The 19,104-nt window shown below is 31.2% G+C and overlaps 1 protein-coding gene across 2 annotated transcripts; it reads left to right on the forward strand.

Moving 5' to 3' along the window:
• Positions 1–7: 7 nt before the first annotated feature.
• Positions 8–15,276, forward strand: LOC143068576 (transcription factor YY2-like). Of its 2 annotated transcripts, XM_076242757.1 has the most exons (10): positions 10–497; positions 2,138–2,282; positions 6,711–6,749; positions 7,323–7,380; positions 9,513–9,671; positions 10,133–10,302; positions 12,140–12,190; positions 12,446–12,478; positions 13,084–13,150; positions 13,900–15,276. In XM_076242757.1, the coding sequence occupies exons 1-9, from the start codon at positions 56–58 to the stop codon at positions 13,121–13,123; spliced, it is 1,137 nt and encodes a 378-aa protein (XP_076098872.1). In that variant the 5' UTR covers positions 10–55; the 3' UTR covers positions 13,124–13,150; positions 13,900–15,276. The 2 variants fall into 2 exon arrangements, with proteins under 2 accessions (XP_076098873.1, XP_076098872.1); XM_076242758.1 differs by lacking the exon at positions 6,711–6,749 and having other exon boundaries at positions 8–497.
• Positions 15,277–19,104: the final 3,828 nt, after the last annotated feature.

The raw sequence follows: 19,104 nt of genomic DNA on the forward strand, positions 1-19,104 counted from the left end.
AAATGAGTTAACTACGACCCCCAGCGAACAAAACTTGCTGGCCGCCATTACCAACATGGCGTCCATCATTGGTTCGGAAGTTGAAATTCAAGAAGTTGAGGTGGAATCGATCCCTGTTGAAGTGCCGATAGAGACAGTTGAAACGACCGATGAAACAATTGAAGTGCAACCTATGATAGCTTTACAACCTTTGCCAGATGGACAGGAAGAAATAATTTTACAAACTCGTGAGGAAGTTGTCGGTGATCCTAACCTCGTGTATGTTGACAGTATACCTGTTCCTGCACCTGAAATAGAAGTATCTACAGAAGAAATTTGTACATATAGAAAGGGCAAAGGGAGTAAAAAGAAAGGAAGTCGCTCAAAAAATTATGTTAGTGCTGGAACACTTGGAGAATTGAACTTTGATTCGCCTTCATCATCGAAGAAATGGGAACAAAAACAGGTTCAAATAAAAACTTTGGAAGGAGAATTTTCAGTAACTATGTGGGCTACGGGTCAGTATATATCTTATTCTTAAAATTTAAACTATTGGTCATGAGTTTTGGTATATTATTGTGACAAAATAGCGAAAATAAGTCAAGATAATCAAAGAAATCTTGTCAATAGTTCGTACAGACAGGATAGTATGAAATGACGTCATTGTCTTTTTATGGAATGTTCAAGTAGACACACCCAACGTATTTTTACCCTTTTTCGTTCAATTTGAGGGCTGACAATGTTTTTCAAGTCAAGTTAAGATGTTTGTTTTGATTTAGCTGTCGGCCATAGTGAATTCATGGGCGCCGCCATATTATTTCAGCCATTGCAAGAACATGGCGGTGTAAATTTGCAATGGCGGACCGCGGCCATTTGCAGAAAGATGACCGCGAATTTTAGCCCAGTTTTAGTATGTCCTGGAGTCATGTAATGGTTTTAATGTAAATTCTGATATAAAAAAAATTGTTGGAGATGATTGTGAATTAATTACATTGATTCTTGTTGAAACTAAGAATATTTTATTGAAAATGGAAAATGACCTTGGAAATGGACAAGATGGCTCCTTTCTTTGCATTCAACCGTGAAATTCATCACGTGATTTCTTTATTTAGAAAATTTTGTAAGGTGAAGGTCACAACTTGTTTAAAGGGGAGGAGTTTATAAATAGTTAGCCTATATTCATTTATTGTACATGTATGTAGATACGAGATTCTATGATTCAGTTTCATATGTATGAAAAGAAAAAAAACAACAGATACAGATTTAGATTATGTACATTGCAAACTATACACAATGTACAAAAGAAAGCTTTGTTTTTAGGGGCTGTCATCATTCAATTATCAGTAAAAGCAGGCAAGACATTTCAGCTTAATTAATTTCTGAAATACCTTAAATTTTTTGGAGTTATGGATCTTGAAAAGGCGATAGGCATATTGTGCGCTCATATCAAAGATCTGAATTGTAACACAGTTATATAGAGCTTTTTTAACCAACATACAAGTTTTTAATTACAGTTTGCTTAATCACATTTCAACTGGTCAGGAGAGATAAGTTCTGCTGTAGAAAATGCACAATCAATTCATCGAAGTGCAAAGTGATATAATACACTTAAAAAACCACAACAATTTCCAATTATTGGTATTTTTTGGTTGACAAAAATGCAAAATTGAGGTCAAGTTCAACATTTTCATTTTATCATTTAGGAGTTATGGCCCTTAATTGGTTTGAAAATGGCACTTTGTCTTTTCTTTAAAATAAATTATGAGTACATTGTACATGAACTGTTTTACAAATGTGTTTCATATGTAATGGTTTTGTTACTGTCAGATACAAATAATTGAGATCAAGTTTGATATTTAAAGAGGATTTTCATTTTTGCCATTCTGAGTTATTGCCCTTTATTGCTTTTACAATGAAAATTATAAAAATGTGATAAAAACCAGTTAGCTGTATTGTAAAGGACAGAAGCTCCAACCTCTCTTTTAAATATTTAATGTACATTTGTATTGGACTATTGGTTGACAAACAAAATATACATGTATTTACAAAAAATCAGAACAAAAGAGCACCTAAAAACTTTTAAGTTAAATGTATCACTGTAGGAAAGACTTTTTTAATCTTACGTCATTCAATTATATAACCTTTCACATATTTCCAGGTGGGGATGACAAAATAAAACTGGAAGATGAAGTATCAGAAACAGATGCTGATTTTACAGAATATATGACTGGCAAAAAACTTCCACCTGGTGGTATTCCTGGACTTGATTTAAGTGACCCAAAACAACTTGCAGAATTTGCCAGGTATAATTGAAAAAAAAATTAAACTTGCAAAATTATTTCGATTTTTTTGATAAAATGTGTTTGTTATGTTCTTTTTATTCTTAACCAAGATGGGTAATGAGGTATTTGTGAACATGTAACATTGATTTAGTAAGGGGTCATCCATAATTGTCAACCATTTTCCAAAGTGTACAAAACATACACTTTTTCAAATTTTCAGACCCCCCACCCTCCCTCTAAAAGTGTACATCAACCATTTTCAGATTTCAAGACAAGAATCAATCATTCTTAATAAAAAGACGATCCTGTCTATTACAATTGCATTTAATGTCGAAATTTGCAATGAAAATAAACTGAAATATATCAGACTTGTTTTATTTTTTATTTTTTTTAAAAGCGTACAGTAAAAATGTTGATTTTTTAACCCCCTCCCCCCAAGTGTACGTTTTGTACACTTTGGAAAATGGTTGACAATTATGGATGACCCCTAATCTGGACTAGCATTTATCTTGGTCATTAAAACTGTGGTTGACAGTTGTCTCTTTTAAAAACAGACTACATGTACATCTCCTTATTTTTATTGCTAGATTTGTTACTCAAAATAATATGTGTGCTTCTTGTTTGCCTACCTGACAAAATTTTAGCTGTGTCTTGATACATTTATAAACATTACAAAAAGCACTTTGAAGTCACAGTGTGTTCTTGTTATTATTTTATATGAATATAAATGATTTTTCCCCATATCATATATATTATGTACATGTTAATTAATATTATTACCCTGCAGTTCAATGAAAAATATTAGGAGAAAAAAAAACTATTCTTAGCATGTAAAATAGTACCGTAATGCATAAAAAAAATTTTATGGTTCAGAATCTGGATACGACATGTTAGAGGGAGCAATGTAAAAAAAAGGTCCTGTTGTTTTGCGATTTTTTTTTCAAGATTTGGATTTCTTTTACAAGTTCAAATTGCAAAAATTACAAAAAATCCTGAAAAAAGTAGAAACACTCAAGGGCAGCTCACCCTTTCAGAGTTTTCTTTGCCTTAAATACTACATGTATCATAGTCCGAGATTACTCTGACGTCCAATGGCTGTTTTGCCAGACAAGCTGGGGCTGTGGGACGTCAGAGCTCGTCCCATATCAAAAAGTGGATATTTGCCCACCCAAAATAGATGCGCTGCTTCGTCGCTTCTGGTGCCGACTGACGGCCTTGGAATTATATAAATCGGGCATCAATCTGTTCATTTTTCATTTATCTCTTCATTTATGTAAGTTTCACCTACCTGCCAACCTTTATTTTCTCATCATTAGACAGTTTTCACAGTGACCCATAGATTTCGGCATTTTGCCTTTCATTTTCAAAGATTATCACATGACCACGAGAAAACAGTGATGATTTATGCAAATTACCATAATGTAACACCTCGTTCATTTACGATGCAAGTTATCTAAATGTCCGAGAACTTCCGATTGTAACGTGGTCGGAACTAAATGCTTCATACCGATCTCCTGTAAAGGAGGTGAAAAATCATGGTTTGCTACTAAATGTTAATCATCGATCTCCTATAAAGGAGGTGAAAAAATATAAATATTTGCATATTTTGAGTCTCGAGACCACAAAATCTCTCGTAACTTGACGTCCATTTGAAAGTGAAAGTCAAAATGCCGAAATCTATGGGTCACTGTGAAAACTGTCTAATGATGAGAAAATAAAGGTTGGCAGGTAGGTGAAACTTACATAAATGAAGAGATAAATGAAAAATGAACAGATTGATGCCCGATTTATATAATTCCAAGGCCGTCAGTCGGCACCAGAAGCGAAGAAGCAGCGCATCTATTTTGGGTGGGCAAATATCCACTTTTTGATCTGGGACGAGCTCTGACGTCCCACGGCCCCAGCTTGTCTGGCAAAACAGCCGTTGGACGTCAGAGTAATCTCGGACTACATGTATCATTACTATGATTTGGTGTCACAGTAATCATTAATGATCTACATATTAATGTATATGCATGTGTCATTCTAAAATTTTAATGTATTGCTCATACTGAATAATTTATGTTGTTATTAGTACTATGATTAATATGTACAAAGGGGCATAACTTTGGGATTTTTCAACTCTATGTTGCAACCACCACTTCACATTTTCATGCTTTAATAAATCATAATAACAAAATTTTATCCTGTTATAAGCAAAATATTTTTTTAATCAAAATTTTGCTTAACATCAGTGCAACACATACAAAGGCCACACAAATATTGTCAAATTTAAAATGACCAAATGATAGCACATACATGTATGTCAGAAATAATTAAAAGAAAGATTATTATAAGTTCAAGGTAGAAATTGATTAAATTAGTTAATACGAAAAGGCAACTTAATCAAACTTGTAATGTTGAGATGATGAATTACTCAAAAGATTTTTTTTAAATAATATTTTATAAGAAAAAAGGCTTTAAAAAATCTCTTTAAAAATATATTCTTATTCAGGTATGGATGGTTAAATTTGACAATACACAATGTAGCCCACATGTTGTTGTTTGCATTAATTTAACATTTTCTACAGATTGAATGATATATTTTTGATTGAGGATTGAAGATTGGAAAGTTGCATGCATGTATTAATTCATTGCTTGGAACACTAAAATGTACTAACCTATAATATATTTTAATTTTGGTTACACTAATTTGCACTAACTTATTGTATAACATGTACATGTACCAAGTGGCCTAACGACATATTTGTCTCACAAAAGTTCAAGCAATCCCACTCCCTTAGTGATCACTCAGTATAGCCTCTTGTAAAAATTTAACCCAAAGGGAGGGGGAAGGGGGGGGGGGTATCGAAATCACAAAGGGACTCAAATTAACTCATTGAATTGTTTTACTATTTTAAGAAGGAAAGTAGATACCACACAAATACATTGTATATAATTTCATAGCAACACTTTATTGATTATGGTAAATAATAACATCCCTGTCTCACTTGACTGTGATATTAAAGAAGGGTTGAGCACACTTTGCTTTGTTTTGCCATATAATTCAGTGGATTGTGTCGACCTCATAGGTCAAATGATTAGTTTTCCATTACAAGAACTTTTCAGTACAAGAATACAAGAATATATTTGTTTGGCATTTTTCTCCACAGTACATGTAGTTTGGAATGACATCTATAAATGAAAGAGACACATTAATTTTGAACCACTTACAATGTACAGTGTTCCACCTAGTTTAAAGCATAACCCATCAGTTTATTCCTGCGTGGAGTTTCCTTATAACATGGGATCTAATTTTTCAAACAAGGGGTCAGTGTTCTCCCCTTGGCCTTTGCTTAGCCTTTATAATAAATAATGCTACTGCTAAATGTTAAATTCAATATAGCTATTGCATGGTTTTATCATTGCTTAAATGTATTTGGTGTAAATACATATCATTGCCATAAACTCATACTTTCCTTGAATGACTCACTTGAAGTATAGTTCATAAATATATTTTAAATTACAAAATAGTCAATAAATGGCCTTTAGTTTACATGTTATGATGTACCTACATTACAAGGTTACTGTTCTAGTATTGTTATTTGATACAAAGTTCTTATTATTATTTTTGAGTGCTGTAGTAACTCAATAAGTCACTTCTCTAACAGTATTTTTTACTTCTAACTAACATTGCAATTTGCACTTCAATTATTTTTTTCAACTATTAGTCTAAAGAATTATCATGGCATTTAATGATCCATGTGCCAATTAGGTACCTTTATGAATGCATTAGGTACCTTTATGAATGCATTAGGTAAGTGCATTATAAAGGAACAGTCAAAACATGAAAAAACAAAAATACACAGAACAAATTTGTCCAACATCTGGTATGGAAATTAAACAAGCAAGTAAAATTTGTTGTTGTGGTTCAAAAGTGTTTCTCATTTCTTGTTTTTTTATAAAGATAAGACTGTTAGTTTTCCATTTGAATGATTATACTCTAGTCATTTTTGGGGCCATTCATAGCTTGCTGTTCGGTGTGAGTCAAGGCTCCGTGTTAAAGACTGTACTTTGACCTATAATGGTTCACTTTTATAAAATTTGACTTGGATGGAGAGTTGTCTCATTGGCACTCATACCACATCTTCTTACATGTATATCTATGTTAAAGCTCATTTCCTCAATGTTGGTCAAATGGCTTTCGTAACTTGAATTCTCTGTTCGTAGTTAGAATTCATTCTAATTAAAAAGCTAACTGAGATCCCAGATAACATTTCAGTTATTGCCTTTGCCAGTAGATTGATTATATTGCATTCTTATTACTAAGTTTAAAGGCTGTTTTTTTTTTCTATATTTTTTTAAAGCGCTGATTGCTTTAATATTAGCTTGTTTTCAATATAGAATAATGAGTTAAAAGAAATCCATATTCATTTCAAATAAACAAATTGGATTTGTTGTTAATTTCAGTCTCCAGCCAAGAGACATGCAGTTGCTACAGCACTCAAGGTATTTATCAGACGGGGAAGGGACCAAATATTTCAATATTAGCTATTATATTGTCTTCTTTTGATCATTGACAAGGTAACGTCTATAAAATCATTCATTGGTCACATGTTAATTCTTATAACCTCATTACATCATGCATGAATATGAACATTTTTAAAGCATTGTGATTTTGTAATGTCAAGCTGAGCAAACAGACGAACCATGTTGTTGAAGACTTCTTTTTGAAATTATTTACCATTTTTACGTTAATGGATTCAGATTTGGGACCTGAATATTAAATGGTAGATTTGTGTTACTGTATTTTTAATTTAACCCAGTAAAGAATAATTGCGGCAAAAATGGGGAGGAGTTTGGATGCATACTCTTTAGCTGAAAGAAAATATGAATAAAAATTTAGCTTGTCGCGCCATAATATTAAAGACTGTATTTCTAAATCATCAAACTTTGTAATCTAATGCAACTTTGTCCAAAATTTATTAACTATATGTACATGTACATGCGGCGCTAAAAATTTAATTACAAAAAAAGATTTAAAAAAATGGAAGAACTAACAGTTATATTTGATTATTTCAGAATAAAGCCAAGAAAAGCTGCAGATGATGTGCCAAGAACAGTTCCTTGTCCACATAAGGTATAATTCTAGGCAGAATATAGAACTTAGTTACTGTGAATTCGTTTGTTTTCGTGGGTACCAATTTTTGTGGTTTGAGGAAAACTTTCATGTTCGTGGATATCTAATTTTGTGGTTTAGTCGAAGTCTGCATAAAAACCTATAAAAATGTGTCCCAACATGTGTTTTTTATGCCCCACCTACGATAGTAGAGGGGCATTATGTTTTCTGGTCTGTGCGTCCGTTCGTCCGTCTGTCCCGCTTCAGGTTAAAGTTTTTGGTCAAGGTAGTTTTTGATGAAGTTGAAGTCCAATTGACTTCAAACTTAGTATACATGTTCCCTATGATACGATCTTTTTAATTTTAATGCCAAATTAGAGGGTTTACCCCAATTTCACGGTCCACTGAACATAGAAAATGATAGTGCGAGTGGGGCATTCGTGTACTGGGGACACATTCTTGTTTGTTGAACTTTAGATTTTTGTGGTTCTCCTGTACCAACGAAATCCATGAAGAATTGATAGGTAGGGCATAAAAATGATATAGTGAAATTATAATTCACTGTTAGCAGCCAATCTGGTTCTATTTTGTTAAATTAGCTGCGAAACAAGGTTGATGAGTTGTGCACTTGCTAGTGAATATTTGGACCTCATTGAATACGTATTCATGTGACCTTCAATTCAACCCCTAGCTGAAGATGGGTTATCAATGTATTAAGCTGTTACAATTGTAAGAGTTTTGCAGAACAAATAGTCTCGCCTACTTTTGCTGTTAATCGCAGGCTCAACAAAAATGAGGAAAAAATATTAAAATTTTCCTCTAGATACTATCTTTGGCTTAAGTACTTTAAGAAGCTTCTGTCAAAATTGGGTAAAAATCCAGGATGGTTTATAAAATCTAATGTTTTAAAATCTTTAACTGCAGAGTGTATGTAATGTTAACTGGGGAAAAACTAGTCCTTTTATAAGTAATATACGAAAAAAAGGATTTTTTTTACAAACTTTACTTTCGGATATTATCTTATGATCATAAACATTTAGCTTCTGTCCAAGTTTGGTAGAAATCCAGGATATTTGGAGAAAGTTATTTTAAAGTTTTAAACCACAGTGCATGATTGAGATTTTAGTTTAACAAAATTATGAAAATCAATTTTGGATTGATATCATTGTCTTGCATATATAAATGCATATAGTGACGGAGTTACAAGACCTATAAAACAACCATTTTCCAGTTTCAATTCACAAACACTAAAGAGTATGCACTTTTGATGTGCCTTATATTCCTATATCCTTAAGTAAGCTCCCTTAAAATCCCTACCCTTTACTTTCTTATTTGGTATCTTGAATTATGTTTTTCATTTTAAAACAAAAACATCAAGTTAGTAAATAGCTGTAAAAATGACAAAAAAAATCAGTAATTACCAGTAATCACTGAAACAACTAGTAAATACATGTATTTACTAAATTGGCTAGTAGTTACAGGTATTTACTGAAATGTTTAGTAATTACGTGTAATTCCTAATTTCACCTATTTACTGTAACATATATATGGGCATAAACGAAAAGATTTCATTTTTCCTTGAATAATTCTTTGTGTTATATTGTGAGCGATAAAGTTCCATGTTTAATGTGTCATGTAGATAAATAAAATATTTCAGTCCTGTGGTGAAGAAAAAACAATAATTGTACTGCTGCTAAGCAAAAATGTCTGCAGTAAAAAAAAATCTCTATCCTTATCTAATTGAATCAATATTGTTCCTCAAGGTCAAGAATATTATGTGTTGAATGGTAGCTGTCCTGTTCTTTTTTATAAAATTTTAAAATTTTGTATTACATCTATTTGTATCTGTTTTAAGCCAATGTCAAAGAAAAATTAATCAATTTGTTGTAGTGGATGAAAGATGTGTAGTATATGTTCAAACAAGACAGCAACCTAAGAAACAAAAACAAAAAATATCTACATTCATCATAATTTGTTTGACAACAGACCAGTGTGTTTGCTATATTTCAAATTTCAAACTCTCTTTTTTAAATTGTCTATAATAGTCACTGTCAATTCCCTACATGACCATAATCTTTAAGAATGTTTGTGCTGGCTCTATTTAACTAATTGTAAATTGCTTGTTCTAAATTGAATGTACTTTTTTTTTACAGGGTTGCAATAAAATGTTTCGTGATAACTCAGCCATGCGCAAACATCTACATACGCATGGCCCAAGGGTACATGTCTGTGCAGAATGTGGGAAAGCCTTTGTTGAAAGTTCAAAGTTAAAACGGCACCAGCTTGTCCACACAGGGGAGAAACCATTTCAGGTATTATACGAATATGAAATTTAATAAGTATAGGGTTAATTGCTAGTTACTTAACTTAAAGTGTAAAAAAAGATTCAAGATATATTCATTATTTGGTGTTGATTTTCCCATGAATTCCAAAAAGCTCTCTTCAAAGCAGAAGAAATGTCTTATGCATATTGTTGCTGAAAATGATAGCAGAAGAGTACATAAATTTTTTTAATATAACCATGGAGGAACTTATATCTAATAGGGTCATGACCAAACATATGAGCAACAGGGTCATTGTACTTTAAGGCTGAAAGTGAAATAGTCCTTGATATAATTGAAACTTTAAACTATTGGCCTCACAATTTCAACACAATATGTATTACTTGTATTACTTACAAGTGAGAAGGTAGTTCAATTAAAACTGAGTATTTAACTTTTTATTATGATTTTGACTATTGAATTCTTACTATTGTTGGCATTTTATTTTGCAGTGTACATTTGAAGGATGTGGGAAAAGATTTTCACTGGACTTTAACTTACGGACACATGTTAGAATACATACAGGGGACAGACCATATGTTTGTCCGTTTGATGGCTGCAATAAAAAGTTTGCACAGTCTACCAACCTCAAGTCTCATATACTAACACATGCTAAAGCAAAGTAAGTAAAATATAAAAATGCATGCTAATGCCAAGTAAATCAACTTAACCAGTTATAAGTTGCATGTACAACATACTAAACCAAAATTTTTTCAACTCAACCAACAAGGTGTAATAAAGACTTACATGCTAATAAAAAAAGCAATGTTGAAATACATATAATAATGTGTTAATTAAGGTGGTATGGGTGTCTTCCTCCATCTTGGATTGTAAAAAACAGAATCAAAGGTCCAGATTTTCCATCAAGTTAGCAAAATTTGATGCAGGAATGCAGATGTTTAATGTACATTTTCATTTAAAAGTACCAATTTATAAGAATATAACTTCTAAATATTGATATTTTTGCAAATGTTAATTATTTTTGGTTGTTTTTATTTTTTTTTTAAATTGGCATTTTAAGGGGAGGTAACTCTAAAAAAGTGCATTTTCTAAAGGATTCTGTATGGAATTTTCCTATTTTGTATTTTAGCCGGAAAAAACGTACGGTGACCCTATCTTTTCTTTTGATATTCTCAAAGCAGTGTCTGAAAGCTATCTTTTCCTGAAGTATTTATCAATTCTATCATTTTGTTTAGTTTCTAATCACAAAATGGTGTTTTTTCCTGTATAATCCATACAAAATTTGTCATTTTGTCCTGTCCTGTAGCCTGAGAAAATGCACGGTGACCTATCATTTTTATTATATTTTTCAACATGTATCAATAGATACAACGTTTTGGCAAAGTATGAACAAATTCTATCATTTTTATTTTAGACTCCCATACCACCTTAAAGCCAAGTGAGTCAACTCTACCATTATCAGATCATTTGCAGATCATATATACACATTGATACATTTATATAAAAAATAATTAACCAAATTCTTACATGTATTAACCAGTTTTAGTTTAAACATATTTATTTATAGGGGATTGGGAAACAAGTTTTCAACTTATATTAATCCCTTTCCACTTTGCGGGTGAGAGTGCTGCCTTGTAGCGGCATTAGTCTGCTCTTTTTCGAAATCTACAAGGGTGTCTTTAACATGCAAGAGATATGACTCTCTTTACACAGAACCAGTTTTCAATTCATATATTATTTAACAACGATGTAAAGATGTTTATTTCTTATGCAGCAAAAGTACTGCAATCTGATTGGTTGACTACCCCGGTGTAAATAACACCCCACCCTTGTTCACCTGGGGATAAATAAAATTTTGCCAAAATTTTTAAAAATATGAAATTTTGCCCAAAAAAATAAGAAAAGTAAATTTTCCCAAAATAAAGAAAAAAAAAAAAATTAGAAAAAAAATAATAAGAAGAAAATGCTAAAAAAAAATTATTTTTTTTTTTTTTTTTTTTTTGTAAACTCAAAAGAACACAAAAATTTTCTGAATTTTTCCAAAAATAAAGTAAAAAAGTATTTGAAGATGTGCAGCAACATGGACATTGAAATAATGTTACGCTGGAAATTTTTCATTACCATTTTTACAATTTTACGTCCTGGTTTCAAAATGAGTAAAGGAATTGTTCATAAGAAATAAATTCGTTATCTTGATGTAATCAGGGGTGTACGGAATTTTACACCGTTGTTGAAAATTCATACACCCATTCGACTGCGCCTCAGGGTGTATGAATTTTCAACAACGGTGTAAAATTCTGTACACCCCTGATTACACCAAGATATCTAATAGTGTGAGTGAGACAGCTACCCAACAAGAATTCCAATGACATTTAGAGGTCATCATAAATTTTATTTTGTTAATGACATTTTATCATAGTTGTGCCTTCATGTTAAATCAATGCAGAAGATGACTTTGTAGATGATAATAAAAAAAATATTTTGTCTTGTTTTGACAGTGCTGTTTCAAACACAGAAAAGATAATGACATTTGATGATGGTTTAGTATTGTAAGTATATATGTTTACACACTTGTATTTTGCTATTTTGTTAAAAGTCTTCTTGGCATTAATACCAGTCTATTTTTTTTTGTTGACTTGAAAGAAAAAAAAATTTGTATTGTAATAAATAAATGGAGAACATGTTTAGATTACAGTCTAATGAAAACTAGTTTCTAGACGGAAATATTCCACTAAATGTTTACCAATTTTGTCATCATGCAAAATGATTATAAATGAATTTATAACTTTGAATATTTTTTTCAGAAGTCAAGCATCTGCTTACCAACTGCCTAATCAGTAAGTTTTTTAAAACTTTTATATATGAATTTAAGTACACTTAAAAGATAACTCTAAATAATTTTACATCATTTGTACAAATAGTCACATCCTGCATTACATACTGTTGATGACAATTTTGGTAATACTAAATAGAATTCTGAATCAAAAGACCAATCAGAACGAAAATGTATTTGTATTTGTAAGAAATTCTTATGTCCTCTTCTAATAACTTTTGTTTCCATGAATTGCGCAGAAATATAATATCTGTATTCTAAGTACACACAAAAAGTTTTAGTTCCCTGAAATTAGAGCAAGATTAATAATCATCGTGTGAAATACATGCTTGTAAACTTGACAAACTTTCTCTTTCATGAATATAAAAAATTTCCAAATTAATTCAAGCATATCTGTTACATGTCTAACAATAAACTTATTAAAATTTGTTCATTTATCAAATTTAATATAAAAATGTCAGATATTCTAATGTTTAAAAAAATAAAAGAATAAGATGATTATTCCTCATGTAGTTTGTATCTTTGTTTTGAGAATGTGTAGCAAGTTATGATTGTGAACCAGTTTCAACAAAAGCAAGTTCTTCAACCATTGTTATATTTATCTTGTAGAGAAACAACATTAATTGGTTATGCATATGAAGAGCAATGAAGGAACAACATTAGATGTATATAAAACGTAAGTATAATATCTTTTAAGGTTGAGGCCAGAACTGAAAAAAATAAATTCTTGAATACTCTATTATTAACTATATGCATCAGGACACTGTTTTGTGAAAGAATGTAAGCCTAGATATATTTTAACAAGATTCAATTATGAATTGTCCTACATCAACAAATTGCTAATTCATCATTAATATGGATATAAATTGATGCACTGGCGAAAAAAATACACATTATATATTTGTAAACTTGCACACTGTCAAACAACAAATTTACAAAAAAAAGAAGGAAAATTAAAGTATATTTAATTGCAACAAGACAGAAGACTACTGTCCTGAATGAATGTTTATGAAATATTTGCAACTGGACAATAAGCAATGACAACTAATTAATTAAGCAGAATAAATGCCTATTAATATACAATATACATAAAGTTTCTATCAAGGAGAACTATGTTTTCAATAACAGATACATAGCTGATAATGTATAAAATATAAAAGCAAAAATCACAAAAAAAAACCAACTTATGAACTGACTTTAACAAAGAAATTTGGACATACTAAGTTTATACTGATGAACTGTATTGTTCAAAGTCATGAAGAATTGAAGGAGAAGCTTACAATTTAAAGCTCAATTTCAATGTTTGCAGAATTCTGTAGCCTATTAATTTGATGATATAGAAGATTTCTAAAAAAAATAAATAATTATTTTATTAAGCTGTAAATCTTTAAATTATTATAATTATCTTTTTTCTGTCTTTTTCAGATTTAGATTTTATTTGCAAATGACCGTTTATTGTATTTGGTGATATGTTATCACCATCAAGTCAGGAAGACAGTATGTGTTCAGTAGTAAGAAAGAGATAGAAGTTCTACAGGGATTACATTGGAATATGAAGAGGATTAGATTAAGCTTGTCGACACTGAAGTTCACAGATTCATTGTTCGTTGAAATTGTTTCCCCTGTAATATGATTTATATAGAATTCTATGGCTTCTCATTCTGTGGAAAATATGGGAAAAATAATCATTTGTAGATATGTTCATATGTCAGACTTCTGTTTGTTCATGTCATAAACATTGAAATTAGAGCTGCTATTACAAAACATGGAAAATGATTGGGTCAGATTGTTATAATTCTGGGAAAGGGCTAGTTCATGTTTCTGTGCTTCCCATCACATTGACAATGCATAGATGTCAATTTTATGTGTGTTATGTTACAATTAATGTACTATTCTTTAATAATGAATGCAATTATTTATTCTGTAGCATAATGTTTGTATTTTAAATTATGTAAAATACAATTGATTTTTGGAATATTTATTCTTCAGTTAAATAATTTGACCTCAAATACTTTCTGGGCTGTGCTTCTTTAATATCTATTGACGCATATGGAAGATAATCAACTTCTATCACGTGAAACCTGAAAAAAGTTAACATAAAAGACTTATCTTTATTAGTAAATTGCAAAACATTCTGAAGTGATGGAAGAGATTTCAAATGCTTTGTGCCCAAATTATGAAACCTGTAAATTCTTCTTGTTTTCCAATTAAGAAATTTGAACTTTAAAAGTCCTGTTATGATAAGAATTTGGTGAGGAGACAACCGTCTTTAAAAAATTTATGACTTTCAGAAAAAGAATAAATAATCAAATTTGATAATAGATTATATAAATATTGATATTTTATTGTATAATTTTGCATATCATTAACATATTGAACAGAACTAAATGTGTTTGATCAGGACTGTTCCATTTAGGTTATCAGAGCATGTGAAACACTCTGAAACCTCTTGTATAATTTCATGATGATACTTCTTTAAAGAATTGACGCTCACAGATATTGCTATTATTTTATGAAGTGCTACCCTTTGGCACCACATTTTCATAATGGGAACAGTCCATAGACATTTCTCTGTAATTCTGTGCTCTTCAAGATGATTGCATATAAAGTTCATTGTAAGCTGTATAGACATTTTGTACATGTATTTATTAATTCATCGTCATTCATACAGAAGCATTAATTGTAAGTTAATGTCCTTAAGACATTGGCAAACTGAGATTATTATGTTGCTATTCTTTATAAGAATGGGTATTGTCAGTGCTAATGCAAGCAGTTAAAATGTGATTAAAGAAAAGAAGAGAATTTGAAGTTGTTTTATTGGAGGCCTTTCCCTATCAGAAAATAGAAACATGTATCAAATTAGAAAAAAAAACCAAGACACATTGTTTAAAATGCAGGAAAGCTACTTAATGAATACTTATTAGGGACAGAACAGGTAAACATAATAGAAATTGACACTAAGTGTTGCTTAATTTCATCCATTCGTGAACTTTCTAATTCTATCTAACAACATTCCAGCAGTGCATGCATTAGGAAAATATATATTTTCAAGTTGATACAATATTCTAGAGCTTGTGCTTCCTATCATGATTTCCATTATTAAGGGTTGCTGCTTTAAAGGAATCTTTCTAACTAAGGGTTCCCATGGTAATGCGAAGTCATCCCTTTGAAAGTAAAAATGACATCATTATAATTTGGTTATGGAATATCTGTCATAATAATTTTTGCCGTTTTTGGTTATTATCTTGAATATTATAATAGATAGAGATAAACTGTAAACAACAATAATGTTCAGCAAAGTAAGATCTACAAATAAGTCAGCATGACCAAAATTGTCAGTCGACCCTGTAAGGAGTTATTGCCCTTTATAGTCAATTTTTAACAAATTTTATACAATTTTGTAATCTTTTACAAAAATCTTCTCTCTGAAACTACTGGGCCAAATTTAACCAAACTTGGCCACAATTATCATTGGGGTATTTAGTTTTCAAAATGTGTCGGGTGACCTGGCCAACCAAGCAAGACGGCCACCATGGCTAAATTGAACATAAGGGTAAAATGTAGATTTTTGCGTGTATCTCTTGACACCAAAGCATTTAGAGCAGATCTGACAATCTCTGAAACCAAAGCATTTAGAGCAGATCTGACAGGGGGTAAAAATGTTCATCAGATTAAGATCTATCTGCCCACAAATTTTCAGACAAATTCGACAACCAGTTATTGTGTTTCTTTCCCTGAATTGGTTATTTTAAGGAAATTTTACGCTATTATCTTAGATATCATTATAGTATCTGATAATATCTAATATCTAATACTATTAATTATGCATTAACCTTATTTCACATGATTTACAAAGCATCTGTAAATACAGGTGAGCGACACAGGCTCTTAAGAGCCTTTAGTTTTTTGTAATGTTTGTCTTTCAGTTGTTTTATTTGTGTTTTTTATTATCTGTTTTTCTTTGACTTATTATTTTTGATTGTCCCCTTCACTAAAGAGACTTTATAGATAACTAGACCAGGGTCTAGACATTAAGGTGAGGCGAAACTTGTTTACAGATTTTTTTAACATTCCACAAACATATGTTATCAATAAAAACTTTTTCTTATCCCAGGCATAGATTACCTTAGCCATATTTGGCACAACTTTTTGGAATTTTGGATCCTCAATGCTCTTCAACTTTGTAAATATTTTGATTTGAGCGTCACTGATGAGTCTTATGTAGATGAAACGCGCGTCTGGCGTACTAAATTGTAATCCTGGTACCTTTGATAACTTCTTTTGTTACAGTAAAGTAGTACATATGTCATTGACACACAAATCCTACATCCACTTTACAAAACCTGAGGCAAACAAATTCCTTGCATCTCTATTCCTTATTTCAAACAAATTCCTTGCATCTCTATTCTTTATTTCAAACAAATTCCTTGCATCTCTATTCCTTATTTCAAACAAATTCCTTGCATCTCTATTCCTTATTTCAAACAAAAATTCCTTGCATCTCTATTCCTTATTTCAAACAAATTCCTTGCATCTCTATTCCTTATTTCAAACAAATTTCTTGCATCTCTATTCCTTATTTCAAACAAATTCCTTGCATCTCTATTCCTTATTTCAAACAAATTCCTTGCATCTCTATTCTTTATTTCAAACAAATTCCTTGCATCTCTATTCTTTATTTCAAACAAATTCCTTGCATCTCTTCTTTATTTCATAGAAATTTCAATCATAAGCAAAAGCCTTGCCTTGTTTCAGAAGGCACCTGTAGCTTTTCTCTCACCTGGTGACAGCATAAAGTATAAGTTTTAAAAACTTTATAATCCAGAAAGTACAAGACCGAATAGATATTGGAAGATGTGGTATGAGTGCTAATGAGATGCCTCTCCATCCAAGTAACAATTTATAAAAGTAAACCATTACAGGTCAAGGTAGGGCTTCAACACGGAGCCTTGGTTCACACTGAACAGCAAGCAATAAAGGGCCCCTAAAATTACTACAGTGAAACCATTCAAACGGGAAAACATGCCTTATGTTCTAAGTTTTCTGTCTGTCATATGTCCTTCGTCTCTGACCTCATTTCCACTATTAAAAAAACTATTTTTTACATCATTTGAATTTTTCACTTATCACTAGGAGTTAAATGATATTGGAATATATGATACAAGTCTTTTGAAAACAAGGGTAAACTAACCATGACCTCATTTTCATTAATCTGTGATCAAGGTAATGTTTCTGTCAATTTCTTGAATACTATAACCATTAGAGCAAATGTATTTGCTTACTGTTAGAATTTAAGATTTTGATTAATCTGGCGCTTATCTTATCTCATCACTAGGCATCCATGGTTTGTAGTGGTCACTTCATTATCAAAAACAAATCTCTGAATTTACTTGGCCAAATTTTACTTCACTTGGTCAATAATTTTATCATTAGAGAATCTTAGGTTGAAAAATATGTGCAATGACATCATTTGCCAACCAACATAGACAAAACTAAATGGGAAATGCAAGTATCCTTATTATCTTGAAAGCAGCAGTATATATAGAAAAATTGTCATGGTTCAGAAATATTTAGACCTACCTACTGTTCATTTACAACAAAACTGACCTTTCTTTGGTTTTGTCTATTATCTTGAATATAGAACAAATAGATAGAAACTTTGAATAGCAAAAAAAAATCAATAAGACCCAAGTTAAATATTGCCTAAATTGTTGGTTGACTCCCTTCAATGATTATTTTACCAATATCATTCTTATGGTAAATATGAAATAAGAAATTTTTTAATATTGCCAATTAGACAGTTCTTCAGAAGAGACCAAATGACATAGAAATTAACAAATTCCTTGTATATGTTGCCATAACCCTGTATTGGATAAAGAAAGTCTGAAAACAGCAAAAAAGGTCAACATAGCTTGAAATATAGGAAAAACTGGGCGGCCTTAATGACAAATTTTTATCTATTTTTGTTATGACAAAAATATTGAAGATAAAAACAATAAAAATTATCAGCACTATAAATCAATCAAAAAGAGATTTCAGCAATGAATGATATCACATAAAATTGAGAATGGAAATGGGGAATGTGTCAAAGAGACAACAACCTGACCATAGAGCAGACAACAGCAGAAGGTCACCAACAGGTCTTCAATGCAGCGAGAAATTCCTGCACCCGGAAGCGTCCTTCAGCTGGCCCCTAAACAAATATATATACTAGTTCAGTGATAATGAACACACACAGTCTACAATGTTGGAATACTATAAGCCATTGTTGAAGACGTTAATAAATCCAGATGCATGATGCAGGTTCTTTATAGCCTCTATCTAGTTGGGGGTAAATTTGGTCTCCGATACTATAAAAGCAATATTTCAACAATATTTGGTGAATGAAATGATTGTAACTTGTAGAGGTTTGTTTGGAAATGTACAACCTTGACCTCATTCACATGGTTTAAATACAATATTGTTATTATAATACTTGGTATAAAATGTTTAACTCAAATGACTCAACATATTATTAAATCGTATTAAGTCATTCTGTAAAGGTGGCAGGCAATTTCAGAGTGTGCACTGATCATGTTATTGCACAACAATTCATGTGAGCATCTTTATACAAATGAGATGATTATAATA

Source organism: Mytilus galloprovincialis, chromosome 3 (genome assembly GCF_965363235.1).
Source record: "Mytilus galloprovincialis chromosome 3, xbMytGall1.hap1.1, whole genome shotgun sequence".
Classification (NCBI taxonomy): Eukaryota; Metazoa; Mollusca; class Bivalvia; order Mytilida; family Mytilidae; genus Mytilus; species Mytilus galloprovincialis.